The 18,185-nt window shown below is 41.1% G+C and overlaps 1 protein-coding gene across 3 annotated transcripts in view; it reads left to right on the top strand.

The window, feature by feature from the left end:
• Window positions 1-18,185, top strand: part of MFSD6 (major facilitator superfamily domain containing 6) — a 28,208-nt gene that overhangs the window by 7,844 nt on the left and 2,179 nt on the right. For all 3 annotated transcript variants that reach the window (XM_063399891.1, XM_063399892.1, XM_063399893.1), the window contains 5 exons: window positions 429-2,025; window positions 7,080-7,177; window positions 13,023-13,184; window positions 13,754-13,852; window positions 15,595-15,875. In XM_063399891.1, coding sequence (XP_063255961.1) covers window positions 482-2,025; window positions 7,080-7,177; window positions 13,023-13,184; window positions 13,754-13,852; window positions 15,595-15,875 — 2,184 coding nt within the window. In that variant the 5' untranslated portion in view covers window positions 429-481. The remainder of the gene's footprint in view (window positions 1-428; window positions 2,026-7,079; window positions 7,178-13,022; window positions 13,185-13,753; window positions 13,853-15,594; window positions 15,876-18,185) is intronic.

Genomic DNA, 18,185 nt, shown 5'->3' with positions numbered 1-18,185 from the left:
TTGGCTGCACTGCTTAATTACAAAATCATAACTATCCTTTGGCATAGGAGGGAATACTGGAAATAAAGCAGTTAGCCTTGGGGGAGAAAAGCCAACTTGAAAGAAAAGACTTGCAAATGCTAGCATTTAATTGCCACAGTAACTCTGAATGTATGAGTTGTTCTCTCTCCTAAACATGAAAGATGTTTTATTGCACAATATAAAAGCTGCTGTTGGGAGAACTACACAGAATTGGTCATAAACCACATTTTTATCGATTCTACCATGTACCACTAGTCTAGGCAAATGGCCTTCCCCACCCTGGATACTGCTTTTCTTACTCAGAAATGTTACTTACAAGAAAGAAGCTGTCTTTGTCCTTGATGACTGGCATTGCAGGTCTGCTCCCCTGTGGTACCTTAACCTCCTTATGTTTTATTTGTTCACAGGGTAGCCCTAGTTCCTTGAGAGTCCACCAGATAGTGGATGGTCGTGGTAAACCATGGCAGCTGATGATAAGGTGGCTATTCTAACCGATGATGAAGAAGAACAGAAGAGGAAGTATGTGCTTGCTGATCCTTTCAATGGCATTTCCAAGGATCAAGGCTTGCCACCCAGTAATGAATCCCCCTCGACAGAGACAACCACTGTCCCAGATGAAGAGCTGGACTGGTTAGAAAAGCACTGTGTTAAAATAAACAACGATCTTCTGATCTCCAAGGTCTTTTATTTTTTCTTCTATTCTGCATATGGCTCTCTCTACCCCTTGCTGCCCGTGTACTACAAGCAGCTGGGTATGACACCCGGCCAGAGTGGACTTCTGGTGGGCATCAGGTACTTTATTGAGTTTTGCAGCGCTCCCTTCTGGGGAGTGGTGGCAGATCGCTTCAAGAAAGGCAAGATTGTCCTCCTGTTTTCGCTTTTATGCTGGGTTTTGTTTAACCTGGGCATTGGATTTGTGAGACCAGCCACCTTAAGATGTGTACCAAAGGGCCTTCCCCCAGCACATCCCACCAACGCAAGCAGCCTTTTAACAACAATTCCGCAAAACACCTCCATGTCTTCTCCACTAACCACAGTGAGTGCTGCATCCCCAAAAGTCCATGTGAGGAGAGACCTGGTCACTTCCAGTCCGGTCACTTTGGAAACAACAGGGACACCTAATCCTGAAATAACATTCCTGGTACCTACACAGAGCAATGATGAGGTCTTTACCTTGGAAAATAGTACCCATTTGATTTTAAAAAGCACCACCACTAGCCCAGTCTCGCCAGGGAACACAACACCGAGCACCACCCCAGCTTCCATTAGCACAAAGCCAATGCCTTCTGACCAAGCTGTGCTTGTTTATGATCAACAAGAAGTAGAGGCCATCTTCCTACTCATTCTACTGGTTGTCATAATAGGAGAATTTTTCAGTGCTTCCTCTGTTACCATCGTGGACACCATAACTCTGCAGTACCTCGGCAAACACAGGGACCGGTATGGATTGCAGCGTATGTGGGGGTCTCTGGGCTGGGGGCTGGCCATGCTCTCCGTGGGGATTGGCATTGACTATACTCACACAGAAGTCACCGTTGAAGGTCAAGGATGTAAAGCTCCAGAGTACAAGAACTACAGGATTGTTTTCATTGTTTTTGGTGTCCTCATGACAATGGCGTTAATTGTGGCCACCCAGTTTCGATTTCATTACGCGCACTTCAAGCAAGATGAAAATAAGAGAAAAGAGGTAGAGATCTCACAGGTGGACAGAAATGCCTCCAATGAATCTTCAGATAACACTCCTACCAGTATGAGCCAGTCTCAGTCTTTCAGTTTTTGGGACCTAATTAAACTGCTATGCAGTATCCAGTACGGTTCCGTGCTCTTTGTGGCCTGGTTCATGGGGTTTGGATATGGCTTTGTGTTCACCTTTCTGTACTGGCACTTGGAAGACCTGAATGGCACCACCACTCTCTTTGGAGTTTGTTCTGTTCTCAGTCATGTGTCTGAGCTGACTGCCTACTTCTTCAGCCACAAACTCATTGAATTGGTTGGTCACATCAGGTAAGATGGCAGCAATCATTAAAGAGCTATACAGAAATGGTGACTCTCAGGCTCAGCCTTTGTGTTACAAAGCGAAACTTGAGCTCGTCCTGCTCAGTTATGTGACTCACATGATGGATTTTTTTGTTATTTTAAGAGTTGAAAATACTCTGAAATGCTTGCTTTGCATCTGAGTTGCATGTTAGTATGTGCTTTATGCCTGGCACCATGACCTTTTGCAGATGGTTCCAGAAGATATCCTTGTTCTCTGATGCATCGCTCTGTTAGAGATCTTTACAAATTGCCACCCACTCAAGGGTTGTCTGTTTTGACATACAAATACCATTAGTTTTTCAGTTTTTTTCCTGTGAGTAGCAGCATTCTGCAAACTTCCTGCTTTAGCCTGGTTCCCCTTGCAGGGCAGTTCGTTGCCCCCACAGTATCCTGGAAAGGTGTCAGCTGCAGGCTGAGGGGAGAAGCTGAGCTGAGGAAACGAGGTGAGCACCCCTTGTGTACGTGGCCTCGTAATCAGACTCTGGGTGTTGGCAGAATGAGGTTGCAGCCTGGCAGTGTCACTTACCAGTTCAGGGCTTGCTCTCCTCCTTTAGTTGCAGCAGTGTGTGTCAGCTATGAAGTGAGATGGCTGCAGGGCTTGTCCTGTTGTTTCTGCCTTGTGTCAGTGAAAGCGACTGCTTCCAGCATATTAGTGAACATTGGTTTCCAGTAAATTCACTAAATTGACTTAATTTCCACATAGTCTAAATCCCTTTTCTACTCTAAAAAAGTGCAGGGGAGGAAAGACAGGGGAAACCTGAGGTAATGAAGCTGCAGAGGTGGGTTTTCTTGTGTTTACTCAGGTATTCTGTGCATCTAAGCACAGAGCTGTGTGTTGTTAGCATCATATCCTTTCCAAATGCCCAGTTTATAATCATACAGTCATTGAGATGTAAGTATTTTTAAGCTGTTTGCACTGTTCTTTTTGTGTATGCTGTTCTAAGGTTTTGCTCTTTGTTTTGCTTTTATTGGGATGAATATTTTTATTCATTTGACCTCTTCTAAACATGTTTGAGATGTTTAGCAAAATAATTTGAGAGATTACTTAAAAGATGGAGTTCTTTCTTACTTTAAACTGAGGAGGATCTCTTTACTTAGAGTCAATCTTAATCTCTGAATTTGACAATAATTAGTAAGAGAAAATGACACCTTGCATGCAAAGCCTGGAGGAAGGATATGATGATGGAGGAGTGGTGAGAACAGATCACAGTCTTGATAGCTAAAGATAGCTTGGGTATGCTCTTTCAGTGTATATTACAGTACCCAATTCAGGCTCAGACTTCAACTAAAGAAAGAGTGAAAACCAAAAGAGTGGTAGGATTGTGAATAAGATGAAATAAAAGGGAGGGGAGCATTGGCTAGTGAAAAGAAGGATGTTGTATGGGATTAGCTCAATTTTTTTGTTTTGTTTTGTTTCTGGTTGGGTTTTTTTTTTTTGGCACTGCTAATCCTGTGAAGCCAAGATTGGATCAAGATTAAATTGTTTAAATACTAGTCCCTATTTGCTATGAAACAGCATTCTACATACCTACACCTGGGAAATGCACGTTAGTCATATTTTAGTGTTATCTAGTGCCTACTTGTGTTTAGTCATCACAGTTTGAGATGACTCCTCCTGGTTGCCTGCCGCCTTGTACTTTGTGAACCGTATGTTTGAGAGGAGGCAAGGCTTTTTTCTTTTTTTTTTCCCAAAGAAAAATGGATAGGACTTCATAGCTCATCTTCTTTGACAGTTCTGTATATGTGTTGTCTGCTGCCTCCTAGTGCAGATAATTTTTCTGTTAGTAAGAGCCAATAGCCTCCAACTCCATATCCTTAGCCAGAAGCATTTGGCGTTGATATTTTATGTATTTTTTTAATAGCTCAAAATTCCTTTCTTCTGAGTTGTTGGACTTGTAGATGTAGGCATTCTTTCTGCAGTATTTCAATATTTATCATTCAGTTTTTCTTTCTGTGCTGAGTGTTTGAAGATGGGCATGAGTACCAGAATTGCATGCATTGTCCCAGTAGCAGGAAAAAATGCTATCGAATGTCCTTTGTAGATCTACAAGAAAATGGGCTTTACACCTTATCAGACAGAAGCTCAGTTTCACTTTTCAAATCTTATAAATCTTTCTGTTTCTACCATTGGATGTGGTGGCATATAAAACGCTTACAACAGGTTGAAACCTCTTACGTTTTCACAGTTTTTTAAAACTAATGCTCAAATTATTGTCTAAGCATTTTATGCATGACTATATTAAATATGTGCTGATTAAAATGCCCGGTTTCTGGCTGCATTAGCTCTACTGTTTGTACACTTGTGCAGTGTATGTGTGCTTCTAGTGTTTCTTTGAGGGGATATTAGAAAGAAATTCTTTATTGTGAGGATGCTGAGGCCCTAGCACAGGTTTCCCAGAGAAGCTGTGACTGTCCCATCCCTGGAAGTGTTCAAGACAAGGCTGGATGGGGCTTTCAACAGCCTGGTCTAATGAATGGTGTCCCTGCCTATGGCAGAGGGGTTGGAACTAGATGATCTTTAAGCTCCCTTGCAACCCAAACCATTCTATGATGCTGTGACAAAAAAAAAATGTACAAAACTGGTTACGAAGTGTTTAGACCCCACCTGGTGTAGAAGCACTCAAAACTGCCAGTGACTTAGGAAGATGATGTCAAGCTCTGAAAATAACTTGCTACTTGAGGTTAAGTTTGAGTGTGTTTGTCTGACCACAGTCCCAGCATGTGAGTTTTTATGGGAAGCAGAGACTGGTAGTCATGGCTGTAAACAGCTTAGACTCCTTGACACAAATATAGATTCAGTGCTTTAAATTTGACCTATGAATTGAGTATGGTGTCTCTGTGGGTACTGCATATAGGAGTCATAAGGAACATCTGTTTACAGTTTCCATTTAGGTCTAATAAGGAGCCCAAGTGATTATTATAAATGCATTTTTGAAAAGACTGTGTAAATACGCTGAAGTTTTTGTGTGACATACCCACCAAAACCATATTTATAGAAATCTTCATAAACTGTAGTTTACCTAAAATTCTGTACATATATTCTAACAAATTAGGAGGTAGAACCTGACTAAATTGCTGCTCTTAAACTCTGAATCCAAATCTTTCTGGAAATGTAACGTTGGAGAAACACAGGTACGTGAGTGGTTAGTGATGATGGAAAAGCTCTGAAGCAGGAGGAGGTCACATCTCTGGTGTGCCTGTGCTAGGGAACAGCTGAGATAGGAAGACAGTTCTTAGTGAACAGACAAAGTTTTTGCCACACAAAAGTGAAATGAAACTGTCTGGAACTCATCCTAAACAGAGAGGTACATCTGTACTGCTGCTGAGGAAAAACAAATGTACCTGGTGAGGCCATTCCTTTGTATTCCTGAGAATATGCATCATCCTGGGCCTTTTTAGTAGGGTAATGAAGGCAGGAGCCTGCAGACCTTGTGAGTTTGGTTACCTTTTGACGCTGATGTGTCCTAGTACATTTCAGAAATGTGGTTGTACATAAAAACTACATTAAGCTGTGGCTATGAAAGGAACAAAGTTATTTGTTTGGACCAGAAGGCATTAATTAAAGGATGAGATGAAATTTATGATTCACAGCACAAAGAACAAGTTTGTTCTCATTACTGTATAATAGTGAACTTTTTCATGGCTTCCCATGTTTTCTTCCTTGAATGCTTGGGCTTGTGTTGCCTAAAGGCAGCTTAAACCAGCTATTCATGGACCTCACATGTATCTGGAAGCAACACAGCTTGGTTTGATGTATGATTGAGGGGGGATGACTTCCTGCCAGCTTGCCCTCGTTGTTGAAAGTAAATTCATGTTGTTATGAAATGCACAGGCCTTTTTCAATAGCACTGACATGGCGCAAACAATTGGACTGGATTTTTCACTGTCAGCATATGTATTTGGAAACCTCAAATGTTGACAAGATGCTGTGTTTTTGTGATGGCTTCTCACTCTAGATTTTCCAGTGGCTTTGTAGCATTTGAATAAATCTCGGTGTGCATTTGTAGAAAAACTAAGTGAAAAAGCAGCTCAGAAAATAACGAGCCCTTTCACAGGGGCAGTGCTTCACCTTAATTGTCAATTCCATTTATTTCACTTATGCCAAACCAGGGTTCAAACAGTCCTATTTGGACAATAAATTATCCTTGTCCCTGAAAAAAAAATTTTTAAAGGTTGCAATAGCGCCCTTTCTCAAGCTGTAAACATGTTTTCAATTAAGTCTTTGTTTCCCAAGATCCATCTAAAAAAGAGAGGAAGATAGCTGGATGAATGAGCACCCCAGAGGGAAGCTATGCTAAATCTAAAAACTGGAAGGGAAGAGTCATCAGATTAAATGTGCAATGGGAAATGCACAAATAGTCTTTGTATTTCATTGTTTAAAAACTGTTGTAAGAGCTTTTTTTTTCCCCCTCAAAATTCTGAGATGCAGCATCTGCTGCTTTTCAACAGGATGGCGAAGTTTTATCCTGAGGCATGTTGTTATAAGCCATATTGCTTCTGTGGGATGTGTTTTAGAGTAGTTCTGAGCAGTTTGCAGATACTGGGACTATAAACTTATATTAATTGGGTTAAAATTAATTCCTTTAATACAAACCTGCTCCAGGCTTTCATTCAAATGGCAGAATGAATCTCTGGATGATTAGAAAAGAAGGTTGTTTGGAAAGGATATTGAATGCACTCAGAAATTCTCTGAAACACAATCCCATTTAAAGTGTGGCATAGAACTACAGAGCTCATTTAAAAGCTCAGTGGGTTTGCTGTCTCTTTGATTTGTTTTTTTTTTCTATTGGGATTTTGAATGTGTTGAATGGACAATAGGAGAGTTTATGTTTGGGTGTAGGACTTAAAAGGATATATTCTGTGTTGAGCAAATGCTTCAGACTGGCAAACCGTATGCATGCAAATAACTTCTAAATCAGTAAGCTACACCATAACATACCAGAAAGGGAAAGTGTATAGACTATCCTGACTTGTTTATTTATTTATTTATTTATTTATTATGCTTTCTTTATTTCCTTTAGGGTGCTTTATATTGGCCTTGCCTGTAATACAGCACGATACATCTACATCTCATATCTGGAAAATGCCTGGACTGTTCTTCCGATGGAAGTGCTTCAAGGTAAGACCTTCCAGCACTAGATCAGGTGCTTCCATTGATCTTTTCAAGTGAGCTGTGCCTAAATAAAAAATCAGATGTTTCTCTATTTTTTTGCTCACAATTACCCCAGAAGATGCAGGTTCATAAAAGACATAAACCATTGCTGTTTATCCTGGGAAATATTTGACGTCAAAAGGGTGGGTGTGCATTTGATTGTGCACAGTTCTCTGTTTATTCAAACAGAACTGTGTGAGACCAACACACCCTTTAAATAAACAAAGAGACAGAAGCATGAGCTGGTTACACACCTACTGCAAATCCTGTTTGGTGATAAATGTGAACTTCATTAAAAGCCAGAGGTTGCAGTCCTTGAAAGGATGCCGCAAAATCTTCAAAACATACTTTGGGTCATTCTGTCTCTGTTAAAATATTTCAGTTTTTCAGTTCCATCAGTACTTTTAGATTGTAAAATTTTGGTGTTAATAGCTAGAGCAGAAGTACTCTCAATAGCTTTCTCAATGCTAAGAGAACTTCTTTAAGAGACATGACCTTTCACAAACTTGTTTACAAGGACAGAAGTGTGGTCTATTGACAAGTAACTTGAGTCCTGTTTTCAAATCCTGTTGTAGAAGTCTTGAAGAACTTCATTGCAATCTGAAAGAATACATTGTTCTTGCTTAGTTTTCATCACCTTTTTTTGTGTCTTTGTGGTGGGTACCACTTCTCAAAACCATGAAAAAGTGGAATTATTTTACTTTCTATTTCTTCAGTATGTGAAGAATACCATTTTTGACCATCTTTTTAAAGCCAGTATTTTGATTTTATGCAATAATATTTAGAAGTTTTTCCACAGATTATACTTAGAAGTTTTATTCTTCTATGTGCAGCATAACTTGAATTTAAATTAACTTTTTCTACTATACTTGCAGAAGTCTTTGTAAGCTAGACTTTGAGTTACAAAATGCTATTGGAGAGCACTGCGTGGGTCTCTGTGGATCCATTTGCGTCCTGGCTCCTTAACCTCCAAGCTAACAAAACCAGTTTATCCTATTAGAATTGTCACAACAGCAAACTTCTGAATTTTGTTACTGAAAAGCCCCCAAACCACAACTACTGAATTGATGCTTCATTGTTCATACCAAGTGTTGAAATAGGAGCATGTTAGAAAGAACCTGAAGAACGAGTGATATTATACTTTTCACCTGCTCAAACATCTAGGGAAAACAAATGATGAATACAAATCTTTGGATGTTGCCTTTTAGGTAATCCTGTTTTAAAGATATCCCATATCAAAATACAGTAAAAAACCCATGTGATGTCACCAATACAGCCTTAAGTTTGTGCCTGGAAGCATCCTCTAAGTCTTGGCTGGAAAAAAGAAGTTTCGTTTACTTTGAATGTGTTTTTTATTCTGCTGAAATTTCAATATGAATTGCATAATACATAGGTTTGCCTTTACATACATCAAGGCTGTGAGCGAGTGGTTTTGGTGGGGGGTTTTCTGTGGCACAATCCTGTAATTGAAATTTGAAGAAAACGATTAAAGACCTTCAAAATAATACTTTGTCATAAGTGTATCTGCCAGATGTTACCCTATTTAGCCACTGCTGAATCATGGGCTCCTTGGTTAATCTGGCTATTTGCAGTTATTTATAGTCAGTAAATGAGAGAGCTAAACCCAAACCAAACCCACGCACAGCTCCCCCCACGCAGCCCCCAGGTCTCTGTGTTCTGTGTGCTCTTTTCAGCCTGCGTCAGACGTCATTTGTTGGTCCCTGATGTCCATGGGTGCCCCGTGTGTGTCTAACCACTGCCACTGCCTGTGTAGGCTTCCAGTCATCTCATTCAGTGTTGCCAAAGTGGGGATCGAGGTTATCTTTTTAGAAGTACCGTTGACTTCCTCCCCCTCCTTTATTCATTCCCTTCCTGCTCTCACCAGTTTTCATCTTTTCTAGAGTTCTTATTTTTTTCTGCAGCAGTTCCAAGTCCTGTTTCTTTGGGCTCTGCTTTCTCTCCTACATAACCACTGTATTGTCAGTGACAGAAGTGACACCTTAATGAAATCTGGTGAGGTGGAAGCTCTTATTTTTAAGTGAGCTTGTTGACAGAGGGAAGCAAGAGTTGTAGCTGTTTTCTCCATGCAAGGATTAGAAGTACTGAAAACCAAAAGAAGAGTAGATTGTGTACAACACGTGGGCACCATGTGGGCTGTCAAGTTGGTGGGTCTTTGAAACCCCTCGGTGAAGTCCTTGTTCTAATTGTGCAGAATGTTTTCCAGGAAGCTGTCAAATTCTGTGTAAACTCCAGTTCCATCAGCTCGAGTGGTTTTAAGGCTAACAAAAGTTTTAGTTGACTTCTGTAAAAAATTTATTTTTCTGTTTAATATGTTTCTGCAATACAAGCAGGATTATCCCCATGTGCTACTGCTGAAGGGCATGGAGACATTTCTGGAAGATGACTCTGCAGACTGCATCTATTGATTGTAATAAGAACCATGCTGTGTTCCAGCTGCTGTTTGTAGCTGGGATGAGGACAGCTCTCACTGCATTGCACTCTCAAAGGAGTAAATGAGGAGATTTAAATTCACTTCTCAATTCAAAGTTTTCAACCACTATACTGTATTGACTTGCACAGGCAATGTATGAAAATAAGAGCTAAGGCTGAATCTGTAATAACTGAAGATTGCAAGACATCCTTGTAAAGCATATATATCCATATATATTGCACACAAGCAAACTTCATTTGGCACTTAGCAGATGAAGTTGTGCTATGCTAGTTAGCTGCAATTTATTGTTCCAGGGCAGTGGTCCAGATTTTTCTCTGAAAACAGCTGTGCTAGATCATCAATTTGCACAACAGGAATTTTTTCTAAATTACAGAACTATCTTGTTAACCTGAAAATGAGCTGTTTTCACCTGGCAGTTACTCAGCAAACTCCAAAACAAGTGTTGTTCTAAGAAGTGACTCCTACTGATGTTCTAGCAACACAGTTATGTCTAGAGAGCAGAGTTTGGCCTTTGGCTGACAATAATTATTATACATTTTTCTTGTGAAATAAGTATGGATGCCCAAATCTTCAGCTCAGGGCTTACATATAACATATAAGTTACATATAAGTTATCCTAAATTCACTGAAATTACAAGCATCACTCTAGGGTTGCTGCAGTTGTTGGAACTTTTGTGCAGATGATGAAATGGTGGTTAGTGGTTTTAGCAAATAATGTCACAATATATATAGTGAGCAACTTCTTTTAAAAAGAATTGTGGTTAGCAGTAACAGTAATCCAGACCAGACTTCTTATGTAAGTTGTGGTAAAAACTGTTCCAAATAGTCACTGTTGTATAAATAATTGTAATAAAAATCACATTAATAATGTACACATACTAAAATAAAAAGGCTGTGCCTTTAAGGGCAAGTGTAGTGAGCTGATTTAAAGCTATGGACTTGTTTTCAGAGAAACTGAGAACACTGTGTTCTAATGGGGCCTTCACTGCTAAAGATGAAAACATCCAAGAACCTGTTGGTTAAGTTATGGCCTTTTGTGTTCAAACAAACTCAGTTCAAATAATTTCTGATGAGTTTTTTATGTGCCTGGCTTTAAGAATTGACTTGCTCTTAATAGCTGATAGAACTGCATATTTTATGTTAATTGATGTACTTTCTAAACCAAAACCATTTTACCTATTTTAAATTAGCTCTGCTTTGTTATTAGGACAGCTCTTAGTTGCTATTTGCAATGTGTCTGTGGATCTGCATTAAAGGAAGTAGAGACTCAGTGAGTTTTAAAACTCTCAAGCTTTTTGCATGGAAAATCTGTTTTAAAGCTTTAGACTATAAATGGTAAGGTAATGCAGACACATTTTAATGCAAGCTTTTTGTTTTTCAACACAGTAATGTACTAATACCAAAACATTGAGAGAGAGAGATATACTACATATATATATGCATAATACCCAAAACTTGAGGAATTTTGGGTTTGATTTTGAGTGAATTTGACCTGTACAGCCTGGTGGACATCTAACATGTGTACCTGCACTATATCAATTTCATACAGTGCTATTTCTCATTTTACCTAAGCAAAATCCACATTATTCCATATGTTATGAAAATGTGTTTTCTTGCTCTTAGGAGTCTTCAGCCTAAATGCTTAAGTAATTATTGATTGTCCAACTGTTCATTACTAAGTCAAGTGTAGAGGACAGAAACATGTTGACTGAATCATCAGTTGTGCCAATATTTGTTTAAAACTGAGGCAGTAGAGCCTAGGCATTGGTAAACTGTGATGACTATTTTTAATACCTCTGAAATAAGGAAAAAAAATTCCCACTCAGTCTGAGGGTGGCAAAATAGTTCAGGCTTATTTTATGTGTGATTAACTACAAAACTGTTTTGTTTTTCTAACTTCTCCACAACCCTGCCTTTTCCTGTCCTGTTTTCCCCACTCCACACAGGCCCCCAGGCAGGTGCTCCAAGGTGAGGGCTCCACCTGAGCCGGTGTCCCACAGTGATGGCGTGTGCTGGCCTTCCCTTAGCTCTCCTGTGGGAGGAGAGAGTGTTCCCAACCCCGGATCTGCCGGGCCCCTGCTGGATAGACACAGCATGGTCCCTGCTGGGGCTGGGGCTGCTGTGGGGCCGTGGTTGGTGGCACTGAGCACTGGGGCTGTCATGGGGCCGTGGTTGGTGGCACTGAGCACTGGGGCTGTCATGGGGCCATGGTTGGTGGCAGTGAGCACTGGGGCTGTCATGGGGCCATGGTTGATGGCAGTGTGAGCACTGGGGCTGTCATGGGGCTGTGGTTGGTGGCAGTGAGCACTGGGGTTGTCATGAGGCTGTGGTTGGTGGCACTGAGGACTGGGGCTGTCATGGGGCCATGGTTGATGGCACTGAGCACTGGGGCTGTCATGGGGCTGTGGTTGATGGCAGTGAGTACTGGGGCTGTCATGGGGCTGTGGTTGATGGCACTGAGCACTGGGGCTGTCATGGGGCCATGGTTGATGGCAGTGTGAGCATTGGGGCTGTCATGGGGCTGTGGTTGATGGCACTGTGAGGACTGGGGCTGTCATGGGGCTGTGGTTGATGGCACTAAGGACTGGGGCTGTCATGGGGCCATGGTTGATGGCACTGTGAGGACTGGGGCTGCTGCAGGAGTGGTGAAGTGGCCACAGCACCCATGCAGGATGCAGGCACAGGGCAGGATGCAGCCACAGCTGGAGGGAGGTACACTGACTGCCTCTCAACAGCTGCCGTGGAAAGCAACGTCTTTGGCCTACCTCGAGGAGCTTTTGTGCTGTTCTCATCTGGACCGTTCCATGCTGAATGCAGAGTGTGTTGGTGTTGAGTTCAGAAAGAGCTTGCTGGGTGGTGCTGGGTTTTTGCAGGGAGAAGGGCAGGAGGGGATTAACTCTTGCCTCTGAAATGGCATGGATGTCTCTGTTGCTGTTTGGATTTTATGATCTTTGTGGTGTGCCTTCACTGTGGTGGTAAGGAGACTGCTGAGAGGCATCAATGCTTCAGTTGCCTGCAGCTTGTGAAACTGGGACTGTATTCCAAAGGCCTTGGGTCACTATGAAGGCACAAAGAATCTGGCAGAGAGACTTGTCTCCCTAGGGACTGTCTACAGAAGAGATGCAAGCTCATCTTAGAGGGAGAAGGAGCTTTTGACAGGCTCTGCAGAAGGAGTTGTCTCTCTGTGGCTTGGTTGCCAGTATCATATTATCAAAAGCTGATTTGTACTTCACAGACATTTGTCATTGGAGGGTTTTTGTTGTTCTTTCCTCCATGTGGTCCAGCTGCTGGGTCCAGATGCTCCGATGCTGTGTTGGCACCCTGTGGCCCTGTGCTCCTGACCATGTCTGGTTTCCCCAGGTGTCACACACGCAGCGATCTGGGCAGCGTGCATCTCGTACCTGAGCGCGGCAGTGCCGCCGGAGCTGAGGACGTCGGCGCAGGGGATACTGCAAGGTCTCCACCTGGGGCTGGGCAGGGGATGTGGAGCCATGGTTGGAGGTGTTCTGGTCAATTATTTCGGTAAGGAAAAGTAATACTGAAAATTTTAATTATATTTATTCTGGTTTTAACAAACTGTCAGCTTTAAACTTATTTACGCTGTAGGTATTGTTATACCTTAAAGAGTTACACACTTTGTCTGGATCACAAGATCATAGCACTATGCAGGCTGGGGAGGGCCCTGAGATCTCCAGTCCAGGCCCTTGATCAAAGCAAGGTCGGCACTGCATTCAGACCAAATTACTCATGGCTTTGTTCTGTCAGTGTTCCAGATTGATTCAATATGTTACACCTAGGTATTTTCATTATTGTGTCAAATACCCAACCTGATCTGTAAGTAAGATGAATGAGTCCTTTGTGAGAGAATAGGTTGATACTATAAAGCCTCTCGATGAACAAATGAGAATCTAATTACTTGCTTAAAAATCCTTTGCAAAGCCTGTAGAAGAAGTGATGGGGGAGGAAAATGTAGTGAAACAAGCTAATAAGAGTCTACATGGGCAATATATAGCCAAGAAGCACATAATGCTGACTCATTTTATTTCAAGTGAGTAGGTTCTCAATTTAGAAAAAAACCAATCTCATTACAGGTCCTGCTGCCACATTCAGAGGAATAGGGATGGCTTGTTTAGTGATTCTGCTTCTGTTTGCACTGATCCAGTGGATGTTGGTTCCTGATGAAGAAGAAGGTAAATGTTCGTGTCACAGAGACAGAATTAGAAGTAGTGGAAAAAAGATTTCTCTGTAACTGCTCCTGCAGCTTTACTTTTATATGTTTGGTGTCTTAACTTCGACTTTGACAGAACAGTTCAATTTCATGTGGAAGGTTTTTGTCCTGAGCAATGAAGAAATTGAAGTGGTATGCTGCTGCTGTAAGAAGGGCAGCATTGAGTTCTTGAATGTCCATAGCAGGAGAGCATGATACATTTTGCTGCCTGTATGTCCTCTCAGTTCTGAGAATCCCTTGGGTTAGTCTTCAGAGCTGTAGTGAGTCATTTCAGTTGCATCAATTCTTTAAGGTCATCTCGATCCCACTTTGTGCTCTCATGTTCTGCCAGTCGAAGCTACCTGCTAGAAATTGTAGATGTGGCTTCAGAGGACACAGAATTCTATAATTTTTTTTAAACCTGATATACCTCCCCTCTGGTAGAACTTTTAACTCTTTAATCTCTGCTTTTATCAATATAAAGGCTAACGAGAAACTAAATACTTGGAGCAAAGTTAGGGGTCTACCATAAATCTAAGGATTTCAAAAGTCATGAATTTTTGAGCTACTTTTTACCTAAATACTTTCCAGTACGAGCTTTGAGTATGAAATGAAAGTTAGTTTTCTTTATCTGGAATATTAAATTACCTAGTTATCAAGCTGCCTGTATGGAAGTGTTCAAATATGTGTTTTGCTAGTATTTTCTTCACCTGCGTTCAAATGATAATGGTAAGAAATGAAAAGGTGAAAAGGCTATTTGCTGCTTCAGTTTCCCATCAGCATTCTGGTAATGACAGAAGAATCTACAAAAAACCAATTTGTTCACAGTGGCCTTATTTGCTTTGTTTCTGTCCTTGGTTTTCATTTAATTCACACTACCCATTTTAACAGTGTGTATGTTAATTTAAAGCATGACAGTAATTAGGCTGCTTTCAAGCAGGCCAGTTGGATGAGTAAAATGAAGCATGTGGTCAAATGTGTGCAGGATTAATCTCTTCATTTCTTTACTCCGTGAGAACATCCAGCCCTTGCTTAAAATATCCAGTACTATCTAGGAGTTTGTAAACCAAATGTAATTTTGTAATTTTGGAAAAAGGATATTTTTAATCTGTAAAATATTTTCTTTGGAAAAAATGTTTTTTTCAAAGTTTACAGAATGCAGTTTTACAGAGAGCACGTAGCTATTACTGAAAATACCCACAGTTACTAAAAATCTGTTTAATTATTTTTGTATGAATACTCTGGCTCTTCAAGATGGGTTGGGTCATGGCACATTGGGTTGGGTCATGGCAGTCATTTTATGGATGACATTTCAAGATAGCTATGAAAACTATTACAGTTTATTGGAAGACCTTAGATGTAAAGGTTTCTTGGGAGGAGTTCTTCCTTTACCTGAAAGTCTTTGACAGATACTTTTGTGTCTTCTAATGTGTCACTGTGCTTAATTCTTGTCTCACTAGCTGCATGACTGCATTGTAACTCTTTGCTGGGAACAACTGGAGTTTTTCACTCCCTCAGCAGCCGTGCTTGTCAGGCACCAGCCACGTTTCCCTAACCAGACTGTGCTGTGTCTGGCTCCTGGCAGTTCGTGCCAGTGTTCTGCTTTCAGGGCAGTGATAACCACAGTGTGAAAGCAAGAAACACTTCATGCTCATTGTTTGCTTCAGGGGTTGGTTTTTTTAAGCTTGTTGGCTTTGCCAGTGATGTTTTTGTTTTAAACTTCAGAAAAGACAATGCTGGCGGAAAGGATTCCAGTGCCTTCCAGTCCTGTTCCCATAGCAACTATTGACCTTGTACAACAGCAGTCGGAAGATATCATGCCTCGGACTGAGCCCAGACTCCCTCTAAAGAAAACTAAACACCAAGAAGAGCAAGAGGATGTGAACAAGCCTGCCTGGGGTATCAGTTCTTCTCCGTGGGTCACTTTAGCTTATGCTGTCTACCAGATAAAAGAGATGGTTAAACTATCCAAAACCAATCCAGCTCCTGAGAATCAGCCTTTACAGGTAATCATCTAATGTTTAGGAAGTTTTTATGTAATTTTAGCTGCTTTAAAACCTTTATAGCTCTGAAAATCTGTTAGTACCTGGCAGGTATTTTCTGTCAGCTTGTAATAAAGCTGGACTTGTGGCACAGTAGTTGAAATACTGCATGAAATAGAGTTGTCTTCTATGTAGAATGTAGGAATAACTTTGTAACTAGTATCTTCCTGAAGATGGTAGAAGAAGAGACATAGAAAAGGACTGCATTTTACACACTTGGATATATTTGGATTCCCTTTAAGTTCATACTTCTTTTTATATTAGTTAGAGTGTGCAGGTTATGCATTTTGCAAAATTTACAAGGTGATAATTGAACATGAAGATGCACAGCTGCCTAACAGACTGTAAAATTATTTTTATTTAGTTTTGCTTCCTTAGATGATGCTGTCAGACATTTACATGGTTGCTGTGTGCCAGACAGCTACTGACTGGATACAGAACCTTCTTTTCAAATGAAGTTAATCTCTTTTTTACCTAGAGTTACACCAGATAAGAGCCATCCTGGGACTTAAAATATCTGCCGGCTGGTGCATACTGTGCACCATTACCCTTCTGTTCAGTCTCCCCACAGAACAGCTTGTAGTTGCTGCCTCAGTGGTTGGATGGGCTTGGATCTTGAACTTGTAATGCTCTGGCCATGCCTTTGTTACTGGAGCTGGAGCACACTGCTCAGCCAAGTGCTGTCAGCCAGGGTTGAGGACAGCATGGTCAGTCTCAGGCGCGGTGTTTACCTGTTGAAGGAGTGGGTGAGGTTCCTTCTGGCACCCAGTAGGCGTAAACACAGAAATGCTTTTTCCACAAGTGCTGTCTTTAGAAATGGCTAATTAGGGATGTGAGTGTGAATCAGCAGAGCTGTGTGTAGGAATTTCACCTGGTCAGTGACCTGCTGCCTTTCTTACTTGACTTTATTCTTGGAATAGTGTTACAGGGGCGCTTTAGGTTGGGTGGGGTTTTTGTTTGGTTTTAACCTTTCCAGAGTCAAAGAATGTGAGCTGCAGGTATCACAAGGTCTCTGACAATAATGTAGTGTGTCCAAACAAACTGCTCAGTTTCCCATTGCAACTGTCCTCAGGGTTTGGTTTAGTGTAAGCTGCCCTCTGTTAAATCAGAGCAAAGAAGTTACACAGAACTCAGGCAATGAACATGGCAAGAAAACAATGTTTTGCAGGTATGTGGTGTCTGAGAGTGACTGGTCCAACGCTGCTGGACACAACCCAGCTGTTTCCCTGAGCACTGTGAAGTGGCCAAAAGGGCTTTTGTGCCTGTTCTCCATGGCACATAGTCTCTTAATTATGCTTTTCTTTCTGTAAAAATACAGTGCTGAAATAAAAGCACTTCTTGTTAGTGTGCCAAAATTCAATGCACCAAGAAAATGGTATCATTTTCTTCATCATGTGTATTCTCCAAAATTTCTCATCCCTGTCTCAGTGCTTCAAGAGGGCAAACTGGCTCCAAAATATTTCAGGTTTTGTGCTTAGTCATTTATTTTAGGCTGATGATATTAAAATACTGAACCTAGGAAAAGGCTGCCCAGCTCTCTTATTAAATTTGTTAAATAGCTTCCTTAAAGTGAAAATAGATCATTTGGAAGGAGGGTCAGTGCACAGAGAGTTTGTGACAAATATGATTCCTTCTTATTTCATTAAGATTTTGGATCAGTTTTGCTTTTGCTTGCTTATATTTCTTCAAACAAAGGGACATATGAGTCTTATTCTCTATGCTTTGGGGCAAAAGAAATCATCATAGGCAGTGCATCACCTTCTAATGAAATGAGTTAGTGTGGAGGTTTGCTTTTGCAGTCCTGGGAATGTAACTGGGGTTTAAGCATGCTCTTACGTTCCCTGATAAGGCTTGGTGGAGCAGACTGGATGGATTTGTACATAAATACAGCAAAAATTCTGGCAGTCAGAAAGTCTGAGCAGTATCTTGGGGAGGGCGGGATCAGCTGGGAAAAGCTGTATCTAAGAAACGTGAAAAAAAAAAGTTACAGACTTGCTTAGTAAAGAGAATTATCTTGTCTAAACACTTTGAAGTCCAGTTAATTGTTTTTTTCCCCTTGAAACACAAGTTTGTTTTTTGCATGCTTCTTGGGAAAGTGCAGTTAGGAAAAGAGATGGAAGGTAAGCTGCTGTCTGCTTGCTGTTAGTGCCATCTGGATTTAAATGTACTACTTTTGCTTTGCTGCTTTAAATTCGACTCGTTATGTTGCGGGCATTCAAAGCAAGTGCTTTGCGACTTTTAGCAGTGCCTGAATGCATCTGGGGGCTGTGACAG

This window comes from Prinia subflava, chromosome 6 (genome assembly GCF_021018805.1).
Source record: "Prinia subflava isolate CZ2003 ecotype Zambia chromosome 6, Cam_Psub_1.2, whole genome shotgun sequence".
In the NCBI taxonomy this organism is placed as follows: domain Eukaryota; kingdom Metazoa; phylum Chordata; class Aves; order Passeriformes; family Cisticolidae; genus Prinia; species Prinia subflava.
The sequence above is the reverse complement of the archived record's forward strand: the minus strand, read 5'-3'. Positions and strand labels throughout refer to the sequence as shown.